General features: G+C 49.1%; 1 protein-coding gene across 1 annotated transcript in view; it reads left to right on the plus strand.

Moving 5' to 3' along the window:
* Positions 1–2,735: 2,735 nt before the first annotated feature.
* LOC144676725 (uncharacterized) overlaps positions 2,736–25,598 on the plus strand; it is a gene marked incomplete at its 5' end in the record, with an annotated part of 43,040 nt that continues 20,177 nt past the window's right edge. Inside the window, 5 exons of the mRNA XM_078537066.1 lie at positions 2,736–3,041; positions 8,256–8,573; positions 13,253–13,555; positions 14,095–14,409; positions 16,640–16,945. Of these exons, the coding sequence (XP_078393192.1) occupies positions 2,736–3,041; positions 8,256–8,573; positions 13,253–13,555; positions 14,095–14,409; positions 16,640–16,945 (1,548 nt within the window). The remainder of the gene's footprint in view (positions 3,042–8,255; positions 8,574–13,252; positions 13,556–14,094; positions 14,410–16,639; positions 16,946–25,598) is intronic.

Genomic DNA, 25,598 nt, shown 5'->3' on the forward strand with positions numbered 1-25,598 from the left:
TCCATCTGTCTATCCATCTGTCTATCCATCTGTCTATTTATCTGTCTATCCATCTGTCTATTTATCTGTCTGTCTATTTATCTGTCTGTCTATTTATCTATCTGTCTATTTATCTGTCTATCAATCTGTCTATCCATCTGTCTATCTATCTGTCTATCCATCTGTCTATTTATCTGTCTATCCATCTGTCTATCAATCTGTCTATCCATCTGTCTATTTATCTGTCTATCCATCTGTCTATTTATCTGTCTATCCATCTGTCTATCAATCTGTCTATCCATCTGTCTATTTATCTGTCTATCCATCTGTCTATTTATCTGTCTATCCATCTGTCTATCCATCTGTCTATCAATCTGTCTATCCATCTGTCTATTTATCTGTCTATCCATCTGTCTATCCATCTGTCTATTTATCTGTCTATTTATCTGTCTATCCATCTGTCTATCCATCTGTCTATCTATCTGTCTATTTATGTGTCTATCCATCTGTCTATCCATCTGTCTATTTATCTGTCTATCCATCTGTCTATCCATCTGTCTATCAATCTGTCTATCCATATGTCTATTTATCTGTCTATCCATCTGTCTATTTATCTGTCTATCCATCTGTCTATTTATCTGTCTATTTATCTGTCTATCCATCTGTCTATCCATCTGTCTATCTATCTGTCTATTTATCTGTCTATCCATCTGTCTATCTATCTGTCTATTTATCTGTCTATCCATCTATCTATCCATCTGTCTATTTATCTGTCTATTTATCTGTCTATCCATCTGTCTATCCATCTGTCTATTTATCTGTCTATCCATCTGTCTATCCATCTGTCTATTTATCTGTCTATCTATCTGTCTATTTATCTGTCTATTTATCTGTCTATCCATCTGTCTATCCATCTGTCTATCTATCTGTCTATCCATCTGTCTATTTATCTGTCTATCCAACTGTCTATCCATCTGTCTATCCATCTGTCTATTTATCTGTCTATTCATCTGTCTATCTATCTGTCTATCCATCTCTCTATCCATCTGTCTATTTATCTGTCTATCCATCTGTCTATTTATCTGTCTATCCATCTGTCTATCTATCTGTCTATCCATCTGTCTATCCATCTGTCTATCCATCTGTCTATTTATCTGTCTATGTATCTGTCTATCCATCTGTCTATCCATCTGTCTATCTATCTGTCTATTTATGTGTCTATCCATCTGTCTATCCATCTGTCTATTTATCTGTCTATCCATCTGTCTATCCATCTATCTATCAATCTGTCTATCCATCTGTCTATTTATCTGTCTATCCATCTGTCTATTTATCTGTCTATCCATCTGTCTATTTATCTGTCTATTTATCTGTCTATCCATCTGTCTATCCATCTGTCTATCTATCTGTCTATTTATCTGTCTATCCATCTGTCTATCTATCTGTCTATTTATCTGTCTATCCATCTATCTATCCATCTGTCTATTTATCTGTCTATTTATCTGTCTATCCATCTGTCTATCCATCTGTCTATTTATCTGTCTATCCATCTGTCTATCCATCTGTCTATTTATCTGTCTATCTATCTGTCTATTTATCTGTCTATTTATCTGTCTATCCATCTGTCTATCCATCTGTCTATTTATCTGTCTATCCATCTGTCTATCCATCTGTCTATTTATCTGTCTATCTATCTGTCTATTTATCTGTCTATCCATCTGTCTATCCATCTGTCTATCCATCTGTCTATTTATCTGTCTATCCATCTGTCTATCCATCTTTCTATCCATCTGTCTATCCATCTGTCTATCCATCTGTCTATCCATCTATCTATCCATCTGTCTATTTATCTGTCTATCCACCTGTCTATCCACCTGTCTATCCATCTGTCTATTTATCTGTCTATCTATCTGTCTATTTATCTGTCTATCCATCTGTCTATTTATCTGTCTATCCATCTGTCTATTTATCTGTCTATTTATCTGTCTATCCATCTGTCTATCCATCTGTCTATCCATCTGTCTATTTATCTGTCTATCCATCTGTCTATCTATCTGTCTATCCATCTGTCTATTTATCTGTCTATCCATCTGTCTATCCATCTGTCTATCCATCTGTCTATCTATCTGTCTATCCATCTGTCTATCCATCTGTCTATCCATCTATCTATCCATCTGTCTATTTATCTGTCTATCCATCTGTCTATCCATCTGTCTATTTATCTGTCTATCCATCTGTCTATCCATCTGTCTATCCATCTGTCTATTTATCTGTCTATTCATCTGTCTATCTATCTGTCTATCCATCTCTCTATCCATCTGTCTATCCATCTGTCTATCTATCTGTCTATCCATCTGTCTATCCATCTGTCTATCCATCTGTCTATCCATCTGTCTATCTATCTGTCTATCCATCTGTCTATCCATCTGTCTATCCATCTGTCTATCCATCTGTCTATTTATCTGTCTATTTATCTGTCTATCCATCTGTCTATCCATCTGTCTATCCATCTGTCTATTTATCTGTCTATCCATCTGTCTATCCATCTGTCTATCCATCTGTCTATTTATCTGTCTATTTATCTGTCTATCCATCTGTCTATCCATCTGTCTATCCATCTGTCTATTTATCTGTCTATCCATCTGTCTACCTATCTGTCTAGATTTCGGATCTCTGACAATGCCCCGTTTTTTCGGCTGCTTATCCCACGTGTTTTTACCGGAATAATGCTTTTCCCCATCTGATTCCTGGTACAGATTACCTCGTGACGCCGGATATCAGTGTGAGTGGGGATTCCAGCAGGTTAATGAAAGGGCAGTCCGTTGAGATCCTGTGCGAGGCACCCAACTACTTCTCGGGAGCCAAGTTCTACCTGTACAAGGACAACGACCAGAACTTCATCAGCACGACTATTGCTTCCTCGCGCCTGGTCCGCTCCCACTTCAAACTTCACCACATCACGAAAGAGGACCAAGGCAACTACTCCTGCTCGTACCAGGCAGACATCATTGGAAAGCACTTCAACTCCTCCCGCAGTGACCCCATATACCTTACGGTGATCGGTGAGTAGCGCTGAGCACCACCGGCTGCTCTTTATTCCAGGCGGGCGTCTCTGGCTGGGTCAGGGGTTTTCCAGGATCTTGACTCTGCGACAGTGAAGGGAACGGCCGATATATTTCCAAGTCGGGATGATGAGTGGCTCGGAGGGGAACTTCCAGGTGGTGGTGTTCCCCGTGTGTCTGCTGCCCTTGTCCTTCTAGGTGGTAGAGGTCATGGGTTTGGAAGGTGCTGTGGAAGGAGCCTTGGTGAGTTCCTGCAGTGCATCTTGTAGATGGTACACACACTGCTGCTACTGTACGTCGGTGGTGGAGGGAGTGAATGTTTGTGGATGAGGTGCCGATCAAGCGGGACTGCTTTGTCCTGGACGGTGTCGAGCTTCTTGAGTGTTGTGGGAGCTGCACTCGTCCATGCAAGTGGGGAGTATTCCATCACACTCCTGAGTTGTTCCTTGTGGATGGTGGACAGGCTTTGGGGGAGTCAGTGGGTGAGTGACTCTCCGCAGGATTCCCAGCCTCTAAGCTGCTCTTGTAGCCACAGTATTCATATGGCTGGTCCCAGTTCAGTTTCTGGTCAATGGTAACCCCCCCAGGAGGTTGTTGGTGGGGGATTCAGCGATGGTAGTGCCATTGAAAGTTCAGGGGCGATGGGCTGCACTTTCTGGTGTTGGAGATGGCACTTGTGTGGCGCGAGTGCTACTTGCCACTTGTCAGCACAAGTCCGGATATTGGTCCAGGTCCTGCTGCATTTGGACATGGACTGCCTCCGTATCTGAGGAATCAGACGCAGGCCAGAGCAGGTAAGGACAGCAGGTTTCCTTCCCTAAAGGTATGAGTAAAGCAGATGGGTTTCGATGACAATCATCGTGATAGAAATGATGGCAGCAGTTCAGCCATTTCATGCAGTTGCAAAAACACCTTCATACCGAATTGGCTGCAGTAAGTACTGTCCAATACGTGGAACATGTATGTTAGATTGTTCGATATAGTGCCCCAATATTAATATTCGGCTGCCTTGGCATCAGCGGGAGTGAAGAGACTGAGGAGGGGGGCATTAGAAAGCGTGAGCATAGGGACATATGGCCTAGGAGGCAGGAGTAAGTCCTTTGAACCTGCAACACCACTCAAAAGATCATGGTTCAACTGGTCATTTCCCACTTTCCTGTCTTCCCCCCCACCCCACCCCCCGTTAATGTTTGACCCCCTCGCATCATAAAAAACGATGTAACTCAGCCTTGAATAAATGTTGACGCCCAGCCTCCACTACCTCCTGTGGAAGAGAACTCTACTTTCTCTCAGAGAGAGGAAACAACACCCCCTTTTCTCTGTAATTGACAGAGAGACCCTAGTGTTCTTGAAACATGTTCCCTCGTTCTAGTTTCCCAGATGAAAGGAAATATTCTCCCAGTATCCGCTCGCTCCAATTCCCTCAAGACCTTCCATGTTTCAATAAGATCTCCCCTTGTTCTTCTGATTTCCCATGGATCTCCGTTTAACCTTTATCCCCGGATAGTCATTAGCATAGTTGCAGACTTCAGGAGGGCAAGGCTCCTGGACCTGGTGGACCACACCCTAGGGTCCTAAAGGGAATGACTGCAGAGATAGTGGCTGGATTGGTTGCAATCTTGCAAAGCTCCACCTAGATTCTGGTAAGTCCCCAGCGGATTGGAAAGCCGAAAGTGTGAGACTTGCTGAGAAAATATATTCTGTTGAAACATTTCATCTTGCGCCCAACAGGACATTTGCCCTGAGGAGTGCGAGATGTAAAGAATGGATAACATGTCTTTATTTTCAGCAACATGTTCAAGTTCTGTATCGCCAAACGGCTATTTGTAACACAACTAATACGGAAAGGAGGGAGGCTGAGAGCAGGGAACTGCAGGCCAGTTAGTCTTAACAGCTGGGGAAATGCGAAATCCATGACTGAGTAGGCACGCCTTTAGATAATCATAATGCAATCCGGGAGAATCAACAAGATTTTGCGAAAGGGAGATAGTTTTTGAAAAACGAATTGGAGCACTTTAAGGATGTAACAAACAGGGGCGGTAAAGGGGAACCAGTAGATGTGGTGACCTTGGATTTTGATAATGTGCCTGATAAAGAGCGCAATGTAAAAGACCATGGGGGCAGAGGGTGATATATTAGCATGGATAGGAGATTGGCTGACTAACAGGAAACAAGGGAGTCCGGACAAATGGACCATTTTCTGGTTGTCAAACCATAACTCGTGGAGCACCGCAGGGATCGTTGCTGGGGCCTCAGCTATTTACAATCGATATGAATGACTTGGATGGAGGGACTGACTGTATTGCAGCCAAAGCTGCTGAGGTTAAAAACAGACTGAAACGAAAAGTCTGCGGGGGTTAGGTGAGTGGGCAAGACATTGGCAAACGGAGTACAAAGTGAGGTTGTCCATTTTAGAAGCCGAATGGAGAAGCAAAACATTACCAAAATAGAGAGAGGTTGCAGAATGCTACTGTACAGAGGGAACTTGGTTTCCTAGTCCGTGAATCACACAAGGTTAGCATGCAGCTATAGCAGATAGGAAGTCAACGGGAAGGCCAGCAGTTATTGACTGAATTGCTCACACTGCTGTCAGAGACGGAGTTCCAGGATTTTGACCCAGCGGCAGTGAAGGAACGGCTGATTATATATCCAAGTCAGGATGGTGAGTGGCTTGGAGGGGGACTTCCAGGTGGTGGGGTTCCCCATGTGTCTGTTGCCCTTGTCCTTCTCGATGGGATTGGAAGCTGCTGCCTCAGGAGCCTTGGTGGGTTCCTGCAGCACATCTCGTAGACGTTGAGGGTTGGGGATTCGGCGATGGTCACGTCATTGAATGTCAAGGGGCGATGGTTAGATTCTCTCTTGTTGGTGATGGTCATTGCCTGGCACTGATGTGGCACAAATGTTACTTGCCCTTTATTGCAAGGGGGAATGAGATATAAATGTCGGGAAGTTTTGGTATAACAGTACAGGGCGTTGGTGAGACCACACCTGGAGTATTGTGTACAGCCTTGGTCTCCTTGCCTGAGGACGGGTATACTTACATTGGGAGCAGTGCAGAGAATTTTCACTAGGCTGCTTTCTGGGATGAAAGGGTTGTCTTATGAGGAAAGGTGGAGCACGTTGGGCCTATACTCATTGGGTTTTAGAAGAATGAGAGGTGATCTGTTTGATGCACATGGTATCCTGCGGGGGCATTGACAAGGTAGACACCGGGAGGTTTTTGCCTCCCGCGGGGGTGTCGAGAAGCAGGGGGCACGGTTTAACATTAATGGGTCTCCCATTTAAGACGGAGGTGAGGAGGAATTGCTTCTCTCAGTTAGTCTCTGGAATTCTCTTCCCCAGAGGGCACAGGAGGCTGGTTGACTGAATATATCCAACGCTGAGTTAGACCAGATTTTTGGATGGCAAGAGAGTCAAGCATCACTGGGGGGTGGGTGGGGGGAGGGCGGGGGGTGTGGTGGTGTGTGGGGGGAGGCAGGAAAACGGAGTTAAGGCCACAAGCGGATCAGCCATGAAGTAGGCTCGATGGACCGAATGGCCTGCTCTGTTTCCAGTTCTTGCCTTCTTGATGATGAAGGGTGAATTGAGCAGACCGATGGAAGATGGGATCGAATTTGGAGACGTGTTCGGTGCTGCGGTTGGGAGGGACTAACACAGGAAGACAATATATGATGAATTGTACGAGGCTGAGCGCCTGGTGGGAGGATACACCTTGCTGGTCAAATTCACATACCTTTGAAGGTGGCCCATTGTGTTGATAAAGCAATTGAAAGCAAATATGGGTCGCATAGGTAATAGGGGCAGGAGGAGGCCATTCTGCCCCTTGAGCTTGTTCTGCCGTTCAACTAGATCAGGGCTGATCATCTACCTGAACACAATTGCCCCGCATTAATCCCATATCCATTGATGTCATTGGTACCTGGACATCTATCAACCTCAGCCTTGAACATACTCGATAACTGAGCTTCCTCAGCCCTCTGGGGTAGAGAATTCTAATGGCTTACCACCCCCCACTGAGTGAAGAAATCCACCTACATCTCAATCCTAACGGCCAGCCCCTTGTTCTGAGACTGTGTCCCCTGGTTCTAGACACCCGCCCTCCCTAGCAAAGAGGGAATCATCCTTCCTGCATCATTGAATGTGTTAAGTGTGTTAGTATAGCGTGTTGAACTGCTATTACCGCATTCTTCTATCTTACCTTTACGCGCTATCAGCACCTTCTTTAGCCTTTAACACTCCCTTTGTGTTGCGTCCATGACATCTTTATCAATATGTCCTGAGCTCCCCCCTTGATCCCTGTAAGAATGTTGGGTCCCTCAATGAGAACACCTCTCGCTCTTCTAAACCCTATGGAGCACATGCGCCGACTCCTCAATCTCTCCTTACGAGGCAATCCCGCCATCCCAGGAATTCGTCCGGTGGCCCCTCGGCCCCACTCCCTCAATGGCAATTACATCCTTCATAAGAAGTGTTGAGATGAGCGCTTGAAAAGCCGTAGCAGGTGCTGGAAAAATGGGGTTAGAATAGTTAGGTGCATGATGGCTGGCATGGACATGATGGGCTGAAGGGCCTGCTTCTGTGCTGCATAACTCGATGATAAGGAAGCCAAAGCTCTAGGCAATACTCCAGGTGTGGTCAAGCCAAGACACAATTGTGTCTCTGCACAAATGCAGCAAAACATCTGCAATTGCGACTCGAATCCTCTTGTGATAAAGACCAACATGCCAATTCCCTTCCTCAGTCCCCTTACTTGCACCGTACTTCCTGTCATATAGTGACCAGAACTGTCTCCAGCACTCTAGTTGCAGTATAACTCGTGTTTTCCACCCCACCCAACTTCTGTACTAGGGATAAGGCGAAATAGGGGCAGATTTTGGATTCATCTCAGTCAGAGCTGCCCATCCCTTGAACATTTCAAGCAACCATACTGTAGGAGTCACATGTAGGCCAAACCCAAAGCGCATGTCCTTCCCTAAAGGCTATTAGGATTTTGCAACAATTGCTGATAGACGGTTAACAGCAACGAGGCCAGCTTTAGAATTGCAGATTTATTAGTTGAGTATCAATCCCCACTGGCTGCTGGTGAACTCACGTCCACCAGACCACTAGCCTGGGACTTTGGGATTACTAGCCCAGTGATATTACCGTTACACCACCATCTCCCCAGAGGGCTAATTTCCAACTGGCCGGGCTAACGTGTTTCCTCTCTTGCAGATGACGTGGCACTCCGCTTAGTCAACGGAGAGAACGACTGCTCGGGCACCGTTCAGGTGTACTACAACGCAACCTGGGGTTCGGTGTGCGGCGAATTCTGGGGCATCACGGACGTGCAGGTGGTCTGCAGGCAGCTTGGCTGCGGTTTTGCCAAGGGGCAAATGGACCCGTCGCAGTTCGCCGACATCCAGAAACCCATCTGGCTGAGCATGGTCCAGTGCAGCGGCGCCGAGGCCCGCCTGTGGGTCTGTCCGGCGAGAGCCTGGATCAGTGGGATCAGCTGCGATCGATTGAACGGGGCTACTGCCACGTGCTCTGGTAATGCCCGCGCGTACGGGGTCGTTTTTGCCTTTTCCTGCTCCCAGTATTAAAATGAATCGAGCACATGCACACACATACACATAACACTCCCAGCGATGCCTGCTTAGTTCCGACACTGCCAACAGACCTCAGGAACCATGTAATGCATTGGAAATTAAAATTCCCTCAAAAGTTGCCCATAATGCGAATTCTACAAAAAAAAAACTTACAGAATATATTTCAGCAAAACTGGAGTCCAGGAGTCATTGCATCCATCCACCCAGCATCATTTTATATCCACAGTCATAGTCAGCCACTGCAGATGCTTATGTACATACGTAAGCAGTGTTATTTTACACAAGTTCCTGTGCGCGAGTGTCTACACTTGCCCTTTAAGCGTGCTGGGCCGCTAGTCACTAGCGATGGTGCGGAATGTACAATCTGGGCGGGCGAATGGAGTGGTGGATGTGCTGGGGGTGGGGGTGGGGGTGAGGTCCGGTTCCCCTTCCAAGTCACTCGCCCTCGAATGATATCGGCCGTCCCCTTCGCTGCCTCTGGGTCCAGACCCTGGACTTCCCTCCCTCCCTCACCGCGCTGAGGGTGTGTACCCACGCCCCCGCAGAGGCTCCAGAAGGCAACTCACCAGCACCTTCTCAAGGTCCTGCGAGGGATGGGCAACAAAGCGCTAAACCCGGCCAGCGACAGCCGCACCCCATGAACGAAAATGCGAAAAAGTTGGGGGGTGGGGTGCAGGTCTGCTCAACGCTGGGACGGTCTTGATAGGCCGAATGCTCCCCCCCACCCCGCCCCAGCTCGGGTTGTTTTGTGTGTGCGCGAAACCGTCTCCTGGGGTCCACCCTTGATTCACCCCTTGAACATAAAGCTGGGGTCTTGGGGGTTGGGGGTGGGGATCGGTCAGTTTTCAGGCAATGGGAATTGGTCAATATCTACGAGGGAGACATGGAAGTATCTCTCCGGGGTTAGAGAGGGAGACAGACGATCGGCAATATGCGTGGAGAGAATGACCAAGTCCCGGAGAGATCGGAGGATCACAGAATCACACACACAGTGCAGAAGAGGCCCTTCGGCCCATCGAGTCTGCACCGACACGTGAGAAACACCTGACCTACCTCCCTAATCCCATTGACCAGCACTTGGCCCCATAGCCTTGAATGTTTATGACATGCCAAGTGCTCATCCAGGTACTTTTTAAAGGATGTGAGGCTAACCCGCCTCCACCACCCTCCCAGGCAGCGCATTCCAGACCCTCACCACCCTCTGGGTAAAAATGTTTTTCCTCACATCCCCCCCCTAAACCTCCTGCCCCTCAACTTGAACTTGTGTCCCCTTGTGACTGACCCTTCAACTAAGGGGAACAGCTGCTCCCTATCCACCCGTCCATGCCCTTCATAATCTTGTACACCTCGATCAGGTCGCCCCTCAGTCTTCTCTGCTCCAACGAAAACAACCCAAGTCTATCCAACCTCTCTTCATAACTTAAATGTTTCATCCCAGGCAACATCCTGGTGAATCTCCTCTGCACATCCTCCAGTGCAATCACATCCTTCCTATAATGTGGCGACCAGAACTGCACACAGTACTCCAGCTGTGGCCTCACCGAGGTTCTATACAACTCCAACATGACCTCCCTACTTTTGTAATCTATGCCTCGATTGATAAAGGCAAGTGCTGCATATTCTTTTTTCACCACCCCACTAACATATCCCTCTGCCTTCAGAGATCTATGGACACACACGCCAAGGTCCCTTTGTTCCTCAGAACTTCCTAGTGTCATGCCGTTCATTGAATACTTCTTTGTCAAATTACTCCTTCCAAAGTGTATCACCTCACACTTTTCAGGGTTAAATTCCATCTGCCATTTATCGGCCTGAGATGGCGGCATAGTGATAATATCAGTGGACCCGTGATACAGGGGCCTCAGGCTAATGTGCAAGGGACATGGGTTATACAGACTGATCCTCAACCCCCACCTCCCTCCACCACCCCCCCAACCCAATTTAAGCATGGGAGAAGCTAAGGAGTCAACCCTACATGAACTACCTAGACCGTTCCAAGCAATTGAACCCAGGCAGTTGGGGGCCTAATGGTCATCTCACTAGTCATGTGACTAGTTGAGCTAAGCAATGTGGAGGGTAGGCAGGCTTTGGGGAGTCAGGAGAGGAGTTACTCGCCGCAGAATTCCCAGCCTCTGACCTGCTCTTGTAGGCACAGGGACATAGGGATGCAGGAACAGGAGTGGGCTATTCAGCCCATCGAGCCTGTTCCTGCGATGTGCTGGCCCTGGAGAGGGTCCAGAGGAGGTTCACGAGAATGATCCCAGGAATGAAAGGCTTAACATGTGAGGAATTTTGAGGATTCTGGGTCTATACTCGATGGAGTTTAGAAGGATGAGGGGGGATCTGATTGAAAATTGCAGAATACTGAAAGGCCTGGATAGACTGGACGTGGGGAAGATGTTTCCATTAGCAGGAGAGACCAGGACCCGAGGACACAGCCTCAGAGTAAAGGGAAGACCTTTTAGAACAGAGATGAGGAGAAACTTCTTTAGCCAGAGAGTGGGTGAATCTATGGAATTCATTGCCACAGAAGGCTGTGGAGGCCAGGTCATTGAGTGTATTTAAGACCGAGATAGATAGGTTCTTGATTGGTAAGGGGATCAAAGTTACGGGGAGAAGGCGGGAGAATGGGGTTGAGAAACTTATCAGCCATGATTGAATGGCGGAGCAGACTCGATGGGCCGATTGGCCTAATTTCTGCTCCTAGGTCTTATGTCCATCATTGGATTATCTCATGGCTGATCATCTACCTCTCCGCCACTTTCCCACACTATCTTCATAAGCATCGATGTCATTAGTCTCCAGATGTTCACTCTTGATCGTGGCCAATGATTGAGCTTCCACAACCCTCTTGGCTGGGAATCCCAAAGATTCACCCCCCACCCCATCTGAGTGAAGAAATCCTTCCTCACCCCAGCCCATTACCCTGACATTCGGTCCCCCCCAGTTCTAGGCTCACCAGCCAAATTGTGCATCCAACCTTCATCCACCCTGTCACGCCCTGTAAGATTTTCCTAGGTTTGAGTGAGGCTACCCCTCATCCTTCGGAACTCCAGGGAATACAGACCCTGTCCCCCCCCCAGTCTCTCCTCATAAGAAATCCCAACACCCCAGTGATTAATCTGGTGTACCTCCATTGTGCAGGATTTATGTGGGGGTGGGGTTCAGCTCAGTTTCTGGTCAATGGTAACCACCCTCACCCCCAGGATGTTGATAGTTGGTAACTCAGCGATGGTAATGGTATTGAATGCCAAGGGGAGATGGTTAGATTCGCTCTTGTTGGAGATGGCCATTGCCTGGCACTTGGGCGGCCTGAAGGTTACTTGCCACTGGTCAGCCCAAGCCTGAATGTTGTCCAAGTTTTGATGGAGATCGGCACGGGGGTTTGGGGCTAGAAAACTGAGGTGCCATTTTGTCACTTGCACGGCCGGGAAATGGCGCAATTTTCCCATCTAAGTCCTCTTGGACACCTTGCAGTAACGTCCCTCTGCATTGGATGATGCTGGCAGCTAGCACAGGGTGATTCTTTGGAATTCTCTACCCCAGAGGGCTGTGGAAACTCAGTCAGTGAGTTTCGAGAGAGAAGTCGATGGGTTTCTGGGGACCAGTGACGTCAAGGGATATGGAGGTATCGCGGGAAAGTGGCGGAGAGGTCGATGACCTGCCAGGAGCCAATTCAATGGCGGAGAAGGCTCGATGGGCTGAATGGCCCACCCCTGTCCCTGTGTCCCTCTGTCCCTGTGTCTACAAGAGCAGGGCAGAGGCTGGGAATTGTGCAGCGAGTAACTCACCTCCTGACTCTTCCCCAAAGCTTACCTGCCTCCTACATCGCTTAACTCAATTGGTTGCATGACTAGTGAGTGGAGCAGAAGGCCACCATCGGCCTGGGTTCAGTTGCTTGGCACCATAAGAGACCATAAGACATAGGAGCAGAAATTAGGCCATTCGGCCCATTGAGTCTGCTCCGCCATTCAATCATGGCTGATAAGTTTCTCAACCCCATTCTCCCGCCTTCTCCCTGTAACCTTTGATCCCCTTACCAATCAAGAACCTATCTATCTCGGTCTTAAATACACTCAATGACCTGGCCTCCACAGCCTTCTGGGGCCATGAGTTCCAAAGATTCACCACTCTCTGGCTAAAGAAGTTTCTCCTCATCTCTGTTCTAAAAGGTCTTCCCTTTACTCTGAGGCTGTGTCCTCGGGTCCTGGTCTCTCCTACTAATGGAAACATCTTCCCCACATCCACTCTATCCAGGCCTTTCAGTATTCTGTAAGTTTCAATCAGATCCCCCCCCCTCATCCTTCTAAACTCCATCGAGTATAGACCCAGAGTCCTCAAACGTTCCTCATAGGTTAAGCCTTTCATTCCTGGGATCGTTCTCATGAACCTCCTCTGGGACCCTCTCCAAGGCCCAGCACATCCTTCCCTGAGAGACGGGGGCCCAGAATTGCTCACAATATTCCAAATGTGGTCCGACCAGTCGAGTTAGGTCACGCAGAACGCGCAGAATGTCCGATTGGCAAATGGAGGACTGTCCGCCAGTGTGGCAAGGAAGGCCTTCAGTGGTCAAAAGCAAGTCTTTTAGAAGAAACCAAGTCTTGTTTTCTGTCGCCACAGCTCAGCCACCTCCGCCGACGTTGACAGTATCTGGAAATGGTCTATTCTTCAAGGAAGATACCATCAAGTTTGTGTGTGGGGCGTCTTCCCTGTACAAGGGTGCGCAGATGGCCCTATACAAAATGGGCGAAGAGACGCCAGTCTTAACGGGCGTGATCTCCTCCAGTCAGGGCAACGTGAAGTTCGATCTCGAGCACATTAACAAGAGCCACGAGGGGACCTACTGGTGCAACTACCAGTTGGAGGTGGCGGAGCTGGTCTTTGCGTCCGAGGACAGCGCATTGGTGGAGATCGCAGTCGTAGGTAAGGCCGGCTTTCAGGTGAAAAGAGAGACACGTCGAATCTTTGCACCTTTGCACTCAAGTGCGGGGGTGGGGGGAGAGGGGAAACAACAATTCGTACCGCATGTGAAGAGTGTGCCGATTGGTTGGCACGTGGGCTCTGATTGGTAGAGAGGCGTTGCCGTGGAGGGCGCCCCAGTGTTGGTGACTGACAGTTAACTGTCGAGTGTTGCTTGAAATTTAAACCAGGCAGCTTGATCCTGATTGGTCAAGGCGACGCCCGAGGAATGAGTCAGTGAATGGCTGTCACTTAGTTCGTCTAGCGTTGTTTGCCTGGCCCACTAGTGCTCCCAATTCGCAGGTACAGGTGCCACGTAAACAGCGAGCTAATCCGTTGAACCGAATAAATGCTTTTTAAAGAAATATAATTCGTTTCCCATCCTTGGAGTTGTCTGCAATGGGCTATGGAACATGCCGAATGGTATAGACCCTCCGATGACTCTTTTTTTCATGTATGTTTGGATCGTCAATGTTGCAGTGTTTGTTTTCCCCACTCGACAGAAAATGCTAAACTTCGGCTTGTGGATGGACCCACCTCCTGCTCCGGTAGAGTCGAAGCTTTCTACAATGGCACCTGGGGAACCATCTGCGATTTCGGGTGGGACATTGTCGACGCCCAGGTGGTGTGCCACCAGGTGGGCTGCGGGTTTGGCCAATCGGCCACTCCCGGCGGCCACTTCGGAGAAGGGGCAGGGCCGATCCTGCTGGAGAACGTCCGCTGCAATGGGACGGAGAAGTTCCTGTGGTCCTGCCCGTCGCAGGTCATCATGCCCCGGACCTGTCGCCAGAATAATGACGCGGGCGTGATCTGTTCAGGTAAGGATTTGGCCGGACGATGTCCTTCCGTTGAATGGGAAGTGCCGACAAGGCCAAGGAAGTGGGGGCCCGGATCCTGCGGACGCTGGGAAAACCTGAACTAAAAACAGAAAAGGCTGGGAAATAATTTTTAAAAAAATCTCCGCTGGCGGGAGAGACGGAGTTAACGTTTTGAGTCGGTGTGAATCTCCTTCGTAGCCAGAGAGAAGTAGAAATGTGATGGATTTCACGCTCTGTGGCAAGTGGAGAGAGATAGAAGGTCAGGGATAGGTGGGCGCTCATGATAGATCGATAAAGATGTCAAGGGCGCAATAGAAAGAGGGCGTTAAAGACTAAAGAAGGTGCGGATAGCGGCGTGAAGGCGAGAAAGCAGAATGTGGCAACAGCAGGTTAACAGGTTATGCTAACGCTATTGAGTTTGGATCATGTGTTAAAATTCACTGTTCAAGTCCACACACGAATATTGGCCACTTACATCAGATATAGGAGGGAGGCTGGTGCCTTTTGTTTCATTCGTTCTCAGGGTGTGGGCATTACTGGCAATGCCACCATTTATCATCCATCCCTCATTGACCTGAAAAAGGTTAACTGGGTGGTTTCCAGGGCCATTTCTGAGGGGCAGTTAAATTCAACCATCTTCATGTGGATCTGGAGTCATGTATAAGTCATGAAGACCAAGCAAGAATGACACTGGTCTTCTTCCCCTAATGAACGTTGGTTGAGGGTGTGGCATGGACACAGATGTGCTGTCATCCTGAGGGACCCAACGGTTCCAGTACAATTATACCAAACAACTCAGCACTCCCACAAATCTGCTGGAGGGCAGATGCAGACCTGAGTGAAGACCCTATCTAATTGGACTAAAATCGGTCAGAGGACCAAGGACATGGGTCAGTGCCATTTATTACTGGATGCCTTGAGATATATACAGCCTGGCTTATCATTCCAATCAGAAAATTGCAGAGTTATTGACATTAGTTTGTTGCAATGAGTAGCATAAAGGTAAGGAGGCAGAATGTCTTAATAGTGTTAATGTAATGTGTTAATCTGCTCTTGACACATTCTGCGATCTTACCTTTATTCCACTATCAGCATCTCCTTTAGCCTTTAACACTCCCTATTGCAAATATGGCATCATTGTCACTCTCTCCTTAGCCCCCACCTATCCCCGACTTCTATTTTGCAGTATCTCCTCTTAAATAGTGTAAAACCCATCACATTTCTACTTCTACTTAGCTCTGAAGATGAGTCATGCTGACTGAAAACGTTAACTCTGTTTCTCTCTCCACATATGCTGCCAGACCTGCTGAGTTTCTCCAGCATTTTCTGTATCTGTTGCTTGACAACACTTCGGTTCAATGTCAGTGATCCCTTTTCACATGGTTCAGTACATGGGGAACACCACCACCTGGAAGTTCCCCTCCGAGCCACTCACCATCCTGACTTGGAAATATATCGGCCGTTCCTTCACTGTCGATGGGTCAAAATCCTGGAACTCCCTCCCTAACAGCGCTGTGGGTGTACCTACACCACAGGGACAAAATCCTGGATCTCCCTCCCTAACAGCGCTGTGGGTGTATCTACACCACAGGGACAAAATCTTGGAACTCCCTCCCTAACAGCACTGTGGGTGTACCTACACCACAGGGGACAAAATCCTGGAACTCCCTCTCTAACAGCACTGTGGGTGTACCTACACCACAGGGACAAAATCTTGGAACTCCCTCCCTAACAGCACTGTGGGTGTACCTACACCACAGGGGACAAAATCCTGGAACTCCCTCCCTAACAGCACTGTGGGTGTACCTACACCACAGGGGACAAAATCCTGGAACTCCCTCTCTAACAGCACTGTGGGTGTACCTACACCACAGGGACAAAATCCTGGAACTCCCTCCCTAACAGCGCTGTGGGTGTACCTACACCACGCGGACTGGTTCAAGAAGGCAGCTCACCCACCACCTTCTCAAGGGGCAACCAGGGACGGGCAATAGAAATGCTGGGCCCGGCCAGCGAAGCCCGCGTCCCGTGAAAGATCGAGAAAACAATCTCCGCCCTAAATGGGCGACCCTTTGTGTTTACCGAGTGCCTCCTCTCCCATGAGGGGGAGAAACCTCCTCTCAGCATCTGCCCTGTCAGGTCCCCTCAGGATCTTCCACATTTGTCGACCCCTGTGACCTGAGGGCTTTGGGGGCAAATGTTTTATTCACGATGTTTTCTTTTGACCCAGAGCAGCTTCAAAGCCCAGAAATCGCCGTGTTAAGGACCTCCAGTATATTCGCACAAGGGGAGTCCCTCCGAATCCAATGTGCCTCGCCCAGTTACCACCTCGGGGCCTCCTTCTACCTGCAGAAGGTCGGCGAGGCCTCCTACACCAGCTCCCTGGAGGCGGAAGCCGAGTACTCGAACGTCACCTTCGTGGTCCGGAACGTCAACCTGAGCCAGAGCGGCTTTTACACGTGCATGTACCAGCTGGAGAGGCGGGGTCAGCGCTACAATTCCACCCTGAGCGACAGGGCCAGGGTCACGGTGATCGGTAAGTGGCCACGTCGGGGGTCGAGCCGGGAGTCGCCCCGGGGCTGGGATTGCCGCCTGGGCCTGGGCCGTGGCGCGGAGACGGGGCGCCCGCCATTGACAGCAGCGCCTGAATCCCTGCTCCGGTCAGCTCGAGGGGACCAGGTTTAGGTTGGGGTGGACCACGGGCGACAGCGGCCGATTTGGAATGACGCCGGTTGGGTTAGATTCGGGAAGTGGCGGCACTTGTGAATGCCTCTCACAGAAACGTACTCACACACACAGACACACACACACACACACACACACACAGACACACACTCACTCACTCAGGCACACACACACACACACACACACACAGACACACACTCACTCACTCAGGCACACACACACACTCACTCAGGCACACACGCACACACATACATAGACACACACTCACTCAGGCACACACGCACACACATACATAGACACACACTCACTCAGGCACACACACACACACACACAGACACACACTCACTCACTCAGGCACACACACACACTCACTCAGGCACACACGCACACACATACATAGACACACACTCACTCAGGCACACACGCACACACATACATAGACACACACTCACTCAGGCACACACACACACACACACACATAGACACACACTCACTCAGGCACACACACACACACGCACACACACACATAGACACACACTCACTCAGGCACACACACACACACACACACATAGACACACACTCACTCAGGCACACACACACACACATACATAGACACACACTCACTCAGGCACACACACACACTCACTCAGGCACACACGCACGCACATACATAGACACACACTCACTCAGGCACACACGCACACACATACATAGACACACACTCACTCAGGCACACACGCACACACAGACATAGACACACACTCACTCAGGCACACACGCACACACATACATAGACACACACTCACTCAGGCACACACACACACTCACCAGGCACACACGCACACACATACATAGACACACACTCACTCAGGCACACACACACACACATACATAGACACACACTCACTCAGGCACACACGCACACACATACATAGACACACACTCACTCAGGCACACACGCACACACATACATAGACACACACTCACTCAGGCACACACACACACACACATAGACACACACTCACTCAGGCACACACACACACACATAGACACACACTCACTCAGGCACACACACACACATAGACACTCACTCACTCAGGCACACACTCACTCACTCAGGCACACACACACACACACACACACACAGACACACACTCACTCACTCAGGCACACACACACACACATACATAGACACACACTCACTCAGGCACACACACACACACACACATAGACACACACTCACTCAGGCACAGACACACACACACACATACATAGACACACACTCACTCAGGCACACACACACACACACACACACACATAGACACACACTCACTCAGGCACACACACACACACACACACACACACATAGACACACACTCACTCAGGCACACACACAGACACACACACACACGCACACACACACACACACATACACACACACTCACTCAGGCACACACACGCACACACACACACACACATACAAACGCACTCACTCAGGCACACACACACACACACTCACACACAGACACGCACACACACACACATAGACACACACTCACTCAGGCACACACACACACACATACATAGACACACACACAGACACGCACACACACATACATAGACACACACTCACTCAGGCACACACACACACATACACACACACTCACTCAGGCACACACGCACACACATACATAGACACACAGTCACTCAGGCACACACACATACATAGACACACACTCAGGCACACACGCACACACATACATAGACACACACTCACTCAGGCACACACACACATACATAGACACACACTCAGGCACACACGCACACACATACATAGACATACACTCACTCAGGCACACACACACACACACATATACATAGACACACACTCAGGCACACACGCACACACATACATAGACACACACTCACCCAGGCACACACACACACACACACACACATACATAGACACACACTCAGGCACACACGCACACACATACATAGACATACACTCACTCAGGCACACACACATACATAGACACACACTCAGGTGCACACGCACACACATACATAGACACACACTCACTCATGCACACACACACATACATAGACACACACACACATACATAGACACACACTCAGGCACACACACACACACTCAGACACACACACGCACATATACATAGACACACACTCACTCAGACACACACACAGACACACACACACGTACATAGACACTCACTCAGGCACACACACACACTCAGACACACACACACACACACACACACACACATATACATGGACACACACTCACTCAGACACACACACACACATAGACACTCACTCAGGCACACACACACACTCTGACACACACACATAACATAGACACACACTCAGGCACACACACACACACACTCAGACACACACACACGCACATGTACATAGACACACACTCACTCAGGCACACACACACAGACACGCACACGCATACATAGACACACACTCAGGCACACACACACATACACACACATACACACATACATAGACACACACTCACTCAGGCGCACACTCACACACACACACACACACACATACATAGACACACACTCACTCAGGCACACACACACATACACACACACACACACATAGACACACACTCACTCAGGCACAGACACACACTCACTCAGGCGCGCACACACACACACACACACACAAGTAGACACACACTCACTCAGTCACACATGGACACACAGACACGCAGATACACACATACATAGACACATTCAGACACATACAGACACGCACATACATACATAGGCACACACTCACTCAGACACACGCACATACATACATAGGCACACACTCACTCAGACACACACACACAGGCACACACATACATACATAGACACACACATACACACACGCACATACATACATAGGCACACACTCACTCAGACACACACACATAGACACGCACATACATACATAGACACACACTTACTCACAGGCACACAATCACAGAAACGCAGACACACATAAACACACAGACACACATATGCACACACGGACACACACACACATGCAGATGGACAGACACGCACACATGTAAATATGCACACTTTCTCTCTCTCTCTCACACACAAAAACACACACACAGAGACAAAGGCGCTCACACACACACACACACACACATGCATGTATGCACACAATCTCACACACACACACAATCTCACACACAAACTCACACACACACACTTTCACTAACACACACAAAAGCACAATTACACACACTCACAGAAACACACGTGCACAGGCACACATATATATACACACACACACCCGCACATTCTCACACACAGACACACATACAGACACATTGACAGACACACAAACAAACACATATCAACATCCTGGGGGTTACCATTGACCAGAACCAGAGCTGGACCAGCCATATAAATACTGTGGATACAAGAACAGGCCAGAGGCTTGGAATTCTGCAGTGAGTCACTCACCTCCTGACTCCCCCAAAGCCTGTCCACCATCTACAAGGCACAAGTCAGGAGTGTGATGGAATACTCTCCACTTGCCTGGATGAGTGCATCTCCCACAACACTCAAGAAGCTCGACACTGTCCAGGACAAAGCAGCCCCGCTTGATCGGCACCCCATCCACAAACATCCACTCCCTCCCACCACCGACGGACAGTAGCAGCAGTATGTGTACCATCTACAAGATGCACTGCAGCAACTCACCGAGGCTCCTTAGACAGCACCTTCCAAACCCATGACCACTACCGTCTAGAAGGAAAAGGGCAGTAGATAGATGGGAACACCACCACCTGGAAGTTCCCCTCCAAGCCACTCACCATCCTGACTTGGAAATATATCGGCCGTTCCTTCACTGTCGCTGGGGTTAAAATGCTGTAACTCCATCCTAATAGCGTGAGGGGAGGTGATGGTGTAGTGGCTTTGTCGCTGGACTAATGATCCAGAACCCGGGGGTAATGCTTTAGGGTCCCGTGTTCCAATCCCGCCACGGCAAATAGTGGCATTTGAATTCGTCAATAATCTGGAATTAAAAGTCTAATGATGACCATGAAACCATTGTTGTAAAAACCCAGATGGTTCACTAATGCCCTCCAGGGAAGGGAATCTGCCCTATATGTAACTACAGGACCACAGCAATGTGGTTGACTGTGAAATGGCCAACAAGCCATTCAGTTGTGACAAGGGAACAAAACTGGACAGGATCAGAATCACACAGAGTGCAGAAGAGGCCCTTCGGCCCTTCGAGTCTGCACCGACACGTGAGAAACATCTGACCTACCTACCTAATCCCATTGACCCGCACTTGGCCCCATAGCCTTGAATGTTTATGATGTGCCAAGTGCTCATCCAGGTACTTTTTAAAGGATGTGAGGCTAACCCGCCTCCACCACCCTCCCAGGCAGCGCATTCCAGACCCTCACCACCCTCTGGGTCAAAAAAGTTTTTCCTCACATCCCCCCTAAACCTCCTGCCCCTCACCTTGAACTTATGCCCCCTGGTGACTGACCCTTCAACTAAGGGGAACAGCTGCTCCCTATCCACCCTGTCCATGCCCCTCATAATCTTGTACACCTCGATCAGGTCGCCCCTCAGTCTTCTCTGCTCCAACGAAAACAACCCAAGTCTATCCAACCTCTCTTCATAACTTAAACGTTTCATCCCAGGCAACATCCTGGTGAATCTCCTCTGCACCCCCTCCAGTGCCCTCACATCCTTCCTATAATGTGGCGACCAGAACTGCACCCAGTACTCCAGCTGTGGCCTCACCAAGGTTCTATACAACTCCAACATGACCTCCCTACTTTTGTAATCTATGCCTCGATTGATAAAGGCAAGTGTCCCATATGCCTTTTCCACTACCTCACTGACATGCCCCTCCACCTTCAGAGATCTCTGGACACACACGCCAAGGTCCCTTTGTTCCTGTGAACTTCCTAGTGTCATGCCGTTCATTCAATACGGCCTTGACAGGCTACCCAGCATCGATCTAGGCACCAGAAATGACAACGGAAATCTCAGCAATGTCGACCCTGCAAAAGTCTTCCTTACTAACACCGGCAAGCTAGTGCCAAAATTGGGAGAGCTGTCTCACAGATAACTCAAGCAGCAGCGTGGCCTAACCAAACTCATGGAATCAGATCTGACAGATAACGTCCCAGACCCTACCGTCAGTGTCCCTGGGTATGTCCTGTCCCACCAGCAGAACCGACCCAGCAGAGGTGGCGACACAGTGGTATACAGTCGGATGGGAGTTGCCCTGGGAGTCCTGAAGATTAACTCCGGACCCTATGAAGTCTCACCATCAGGTCAAACATGGGCAAGGAAACCTCCTGCTGATTACCACGTACCGCCCTCCCTCAGTTGATGAATCAGTGCTCCTCTCCATGTTGAACACCACTTGGAGGAAGCACTGAGGGTGGAAAGGGTGCAGAATGTCCTCTGGGTGGGGGACTTCAATGTCTAACACCAAGAGTGGCTCGGTAGCACAGCTACTGACCAAGCTGGCCGAGTCCTAAATGACATAACAGCTAGACCGGGTCTGCGGCAGGTGGTGAGGGAACTAACAAGAGGGGAAAACATACTTGACCTCATCCTCACCAACCTGCCTGCCGCAGATGCATCTGTCCATGACAGTATGGGCAGGAGTGACCACCACACAGTCGTTGCGGAGACAAAGTCCCGTCTTCACATTGGGGACACCCTCCATCGTGTTGTGTGGCACTACCACCGTGCTAAATGGGATAGATTTCGTAAACAGGACCATCAACTCAAGACTGGGCATCCATGAGGTGCTGTGGGCCATCAGCAGCAGCAGAATTGTACTCAAAGATAATCTGTAACCTCATGGCCCGGCACATCCCCCACTCTACCGTTACCGCCAAGCCAGGGGATCAACCCTGATTCAATGAAGAGTGCAGGAGGGCAGGCCAGGAGCAACACCAGGCACACCTAAAAATGAGATGTCAACCTGGTGAAGCTATAAAACAGGACTACTTGCATGCCAAACAGCATAAGCAGCAAGTGACAGACAAAACTAAGTGACCCCCATGACCAACAGATCAGATTTAAGCTCTGCAGTCCTGCCACATCCAGTCGTGAATGGTGATGGACAATTAAACAACTCATTGGAGGAGGAGGCTCCACAAATATCCCCATCCTCAATGATGGAGGAGCCCACACAAAGATATAGATGAAGCATTTGCTACAATCTGCAACCAGAAGTGCCGAGTGGATGATCCATTTCAACCTCCTCCGGAGGTCCCCAGCATCACAGATGCCAGTATTCAACCAATTTGATTCACTCCACGTGATATCAAGAAACAGCTGAAGGCACTGGATACTGCAAAGGCTATGGGCCCTGACAATATTCCGGCAATAGTTCTGAAGACTTGTGCTCCAGAACTTGCCACGCCCCTAGCCAAGCTGTTCCAGAACAATTACAATGCTGGCATCCACAGAGCTATGTGTAAAATTGCCCGGGTATGTCCTGTACACAAAAAGCAGGACAATTCCAACCCTGCCAATTACCGTCCCATCAGCCTACCCTCCATCATCAATAAAGTAATGGAAGGGATTATCAACAGTGCTATCAAGCAACACTTGCTTAGCAAGACCCTGCTCACTGACGCCCAGTTTGGGTTCTGCCAGGGCCACTCAGCTCCTGATTTCATTGCAGCCTTGGTCCAAACATGGACAAAAGATCTGACCTCCCTAGGTGAGGTGAGGATGTCTGTCTTTGATATCCAGGCCGCATTTGACAGAGTGTGGCATCAAGGAGCCTTGGCAAAAGTGGAGTCAATGGGACTCAGGGGGAAAACTCTCCTCTGGTTAGTCATAGCTAGCACAAAGGAAGATGGTTGTGGTTGTTGGAGGTCAGTCATCTCAGCTCTGGGACATCACTGCAGGAGTTCCTCAGGGTAGTGTCCTCGGCCCAACCACCTTCAGCTGCTTCATCAATGACCTTCCTTCCATCCTAAGGTGAGAAGTGGGGATGTTCGCTGATGATTGCACATTGTTCAGCACCATTTGCGACTCCTCAGATACTGAAGCAGTCCATGTCCAAATGCAGCAAGACCTGGACAATATCCAGGCTTGGGCTGACAAGTGGCAAGTAATATTCGCGCCACACAAGTGCCAGGCAATGACCATCTCCAACAAGAGAGAATCCAACCATCGCCCCTTGACATTCAATGGCATTACTGAACTACCACTATCAACATCCTGATGGTTACCATTGACCAGAAACTGAACTGGACCAGCCATATAAATGCAATGGCTACAAGAGCAGGTCAGAGGCTAGGAATCCTGCAGAGAGTAACTCACCTCCTGATGCCACAAAGCCTATTTGCCATCTACAAGGCACAAGTCAGGAGTGTGATGGAATACTCTCCACTTGCCTGGATGAGTGCAGCTCCCACAACACTCGAGAAGCTCGACACCATCCAGGACAAAGCAGCCCCGCTTGATTGGCACCCCATCCACAAACATTCACTCCCTCCACCACCGACGCACAGTGGCAGCAGTGTGTGTACCATCTACAAGATGCACTGCAGCAACTCGCCAAGGCTCCTTCGACAGCATCTTCCAAACCCACGGCCGCTACTACCTAGAAGGACAAGGGCATCAAAGAAATGGGAACACCACCACCTGGAAGTTCCCCCTCTGAGCCACTCACCGTCCTGACCTGGAAATGTATCGGCCGTTCCTTCACTGTCGCTGGAACTCCCTCCCACCCCTAACTGTGGGTGTACCTACACCACATGGACTGCAGCGGTTTAAGAAATCAGCTGGCGAACACCTTCTCAAGGGGCAATTAGGGATAGGCAATAAATACTGGTCTATCGAGCAGCGCCCACATCCTATGAACGAATGAAAAAAAAATCATTAAATACTGCCCTCTTTACCTGGCTACTGTTTTGCATTTACCTGGGAGAGGGAAGAATTGTGGTAATGTGAAATGTATGTTAAAGCCTCCAATTATACCTGACATTCACTTCCCTGGCATTCAGTGCAGCGGAATAGCAGTCCTGGTGCACAGAAGTCGGAGAATGTGAATTGATGTTAGTTTACACATGGTCGATTGTGTCAATGAGCAATTATGCCTATTATGCATTTTCCCTGAATTTCGGTTGCATTGCTTTTGGGTTAAATGAAAAGCTGGCGAAATTCATATCAGGCGTTTCCTGCTGGGAATCAAAACCAAAATGGACCTCAGGTCTTCCCTTTACATTTTATGACTGGCTTCCCCTCACCTCCACGCCTCTCTCCCCCCCACCCCCCCAACCCCGCAAGCCTCTCTCCAGGCAGTTGAAGCCCTTCTCCTCCTCCTTTATCCAGTACCGTTAAGGAGAGTGAGCAAGGCCACTGGAAACCGACCTGTTCGGGCTCACCGCTCTCCTCCCACTCAACCCAGTGCCCCAGCGATCTCCTATTTGTACTCCTGTCGTGAAACAAAAATTG

Source organism: Cetorhinus maximus, unplaced genomic scaffold, assembly GCF_964194155.1.
Source record: "Cetorhinus maximus unplaced genomic scaffold, sCetMax3.hap1.1 HAP1_SCAFFOLD_1854, whole genome shotgun sequence".
In the NCBI taxonomy this organism is placed as follows: Eukaryota; Metazoa; Chordata; class Chondrichthyes; order Lamniformes; family Cetorhinidae; genus Cetorhinus; species Cetorhinus maximus.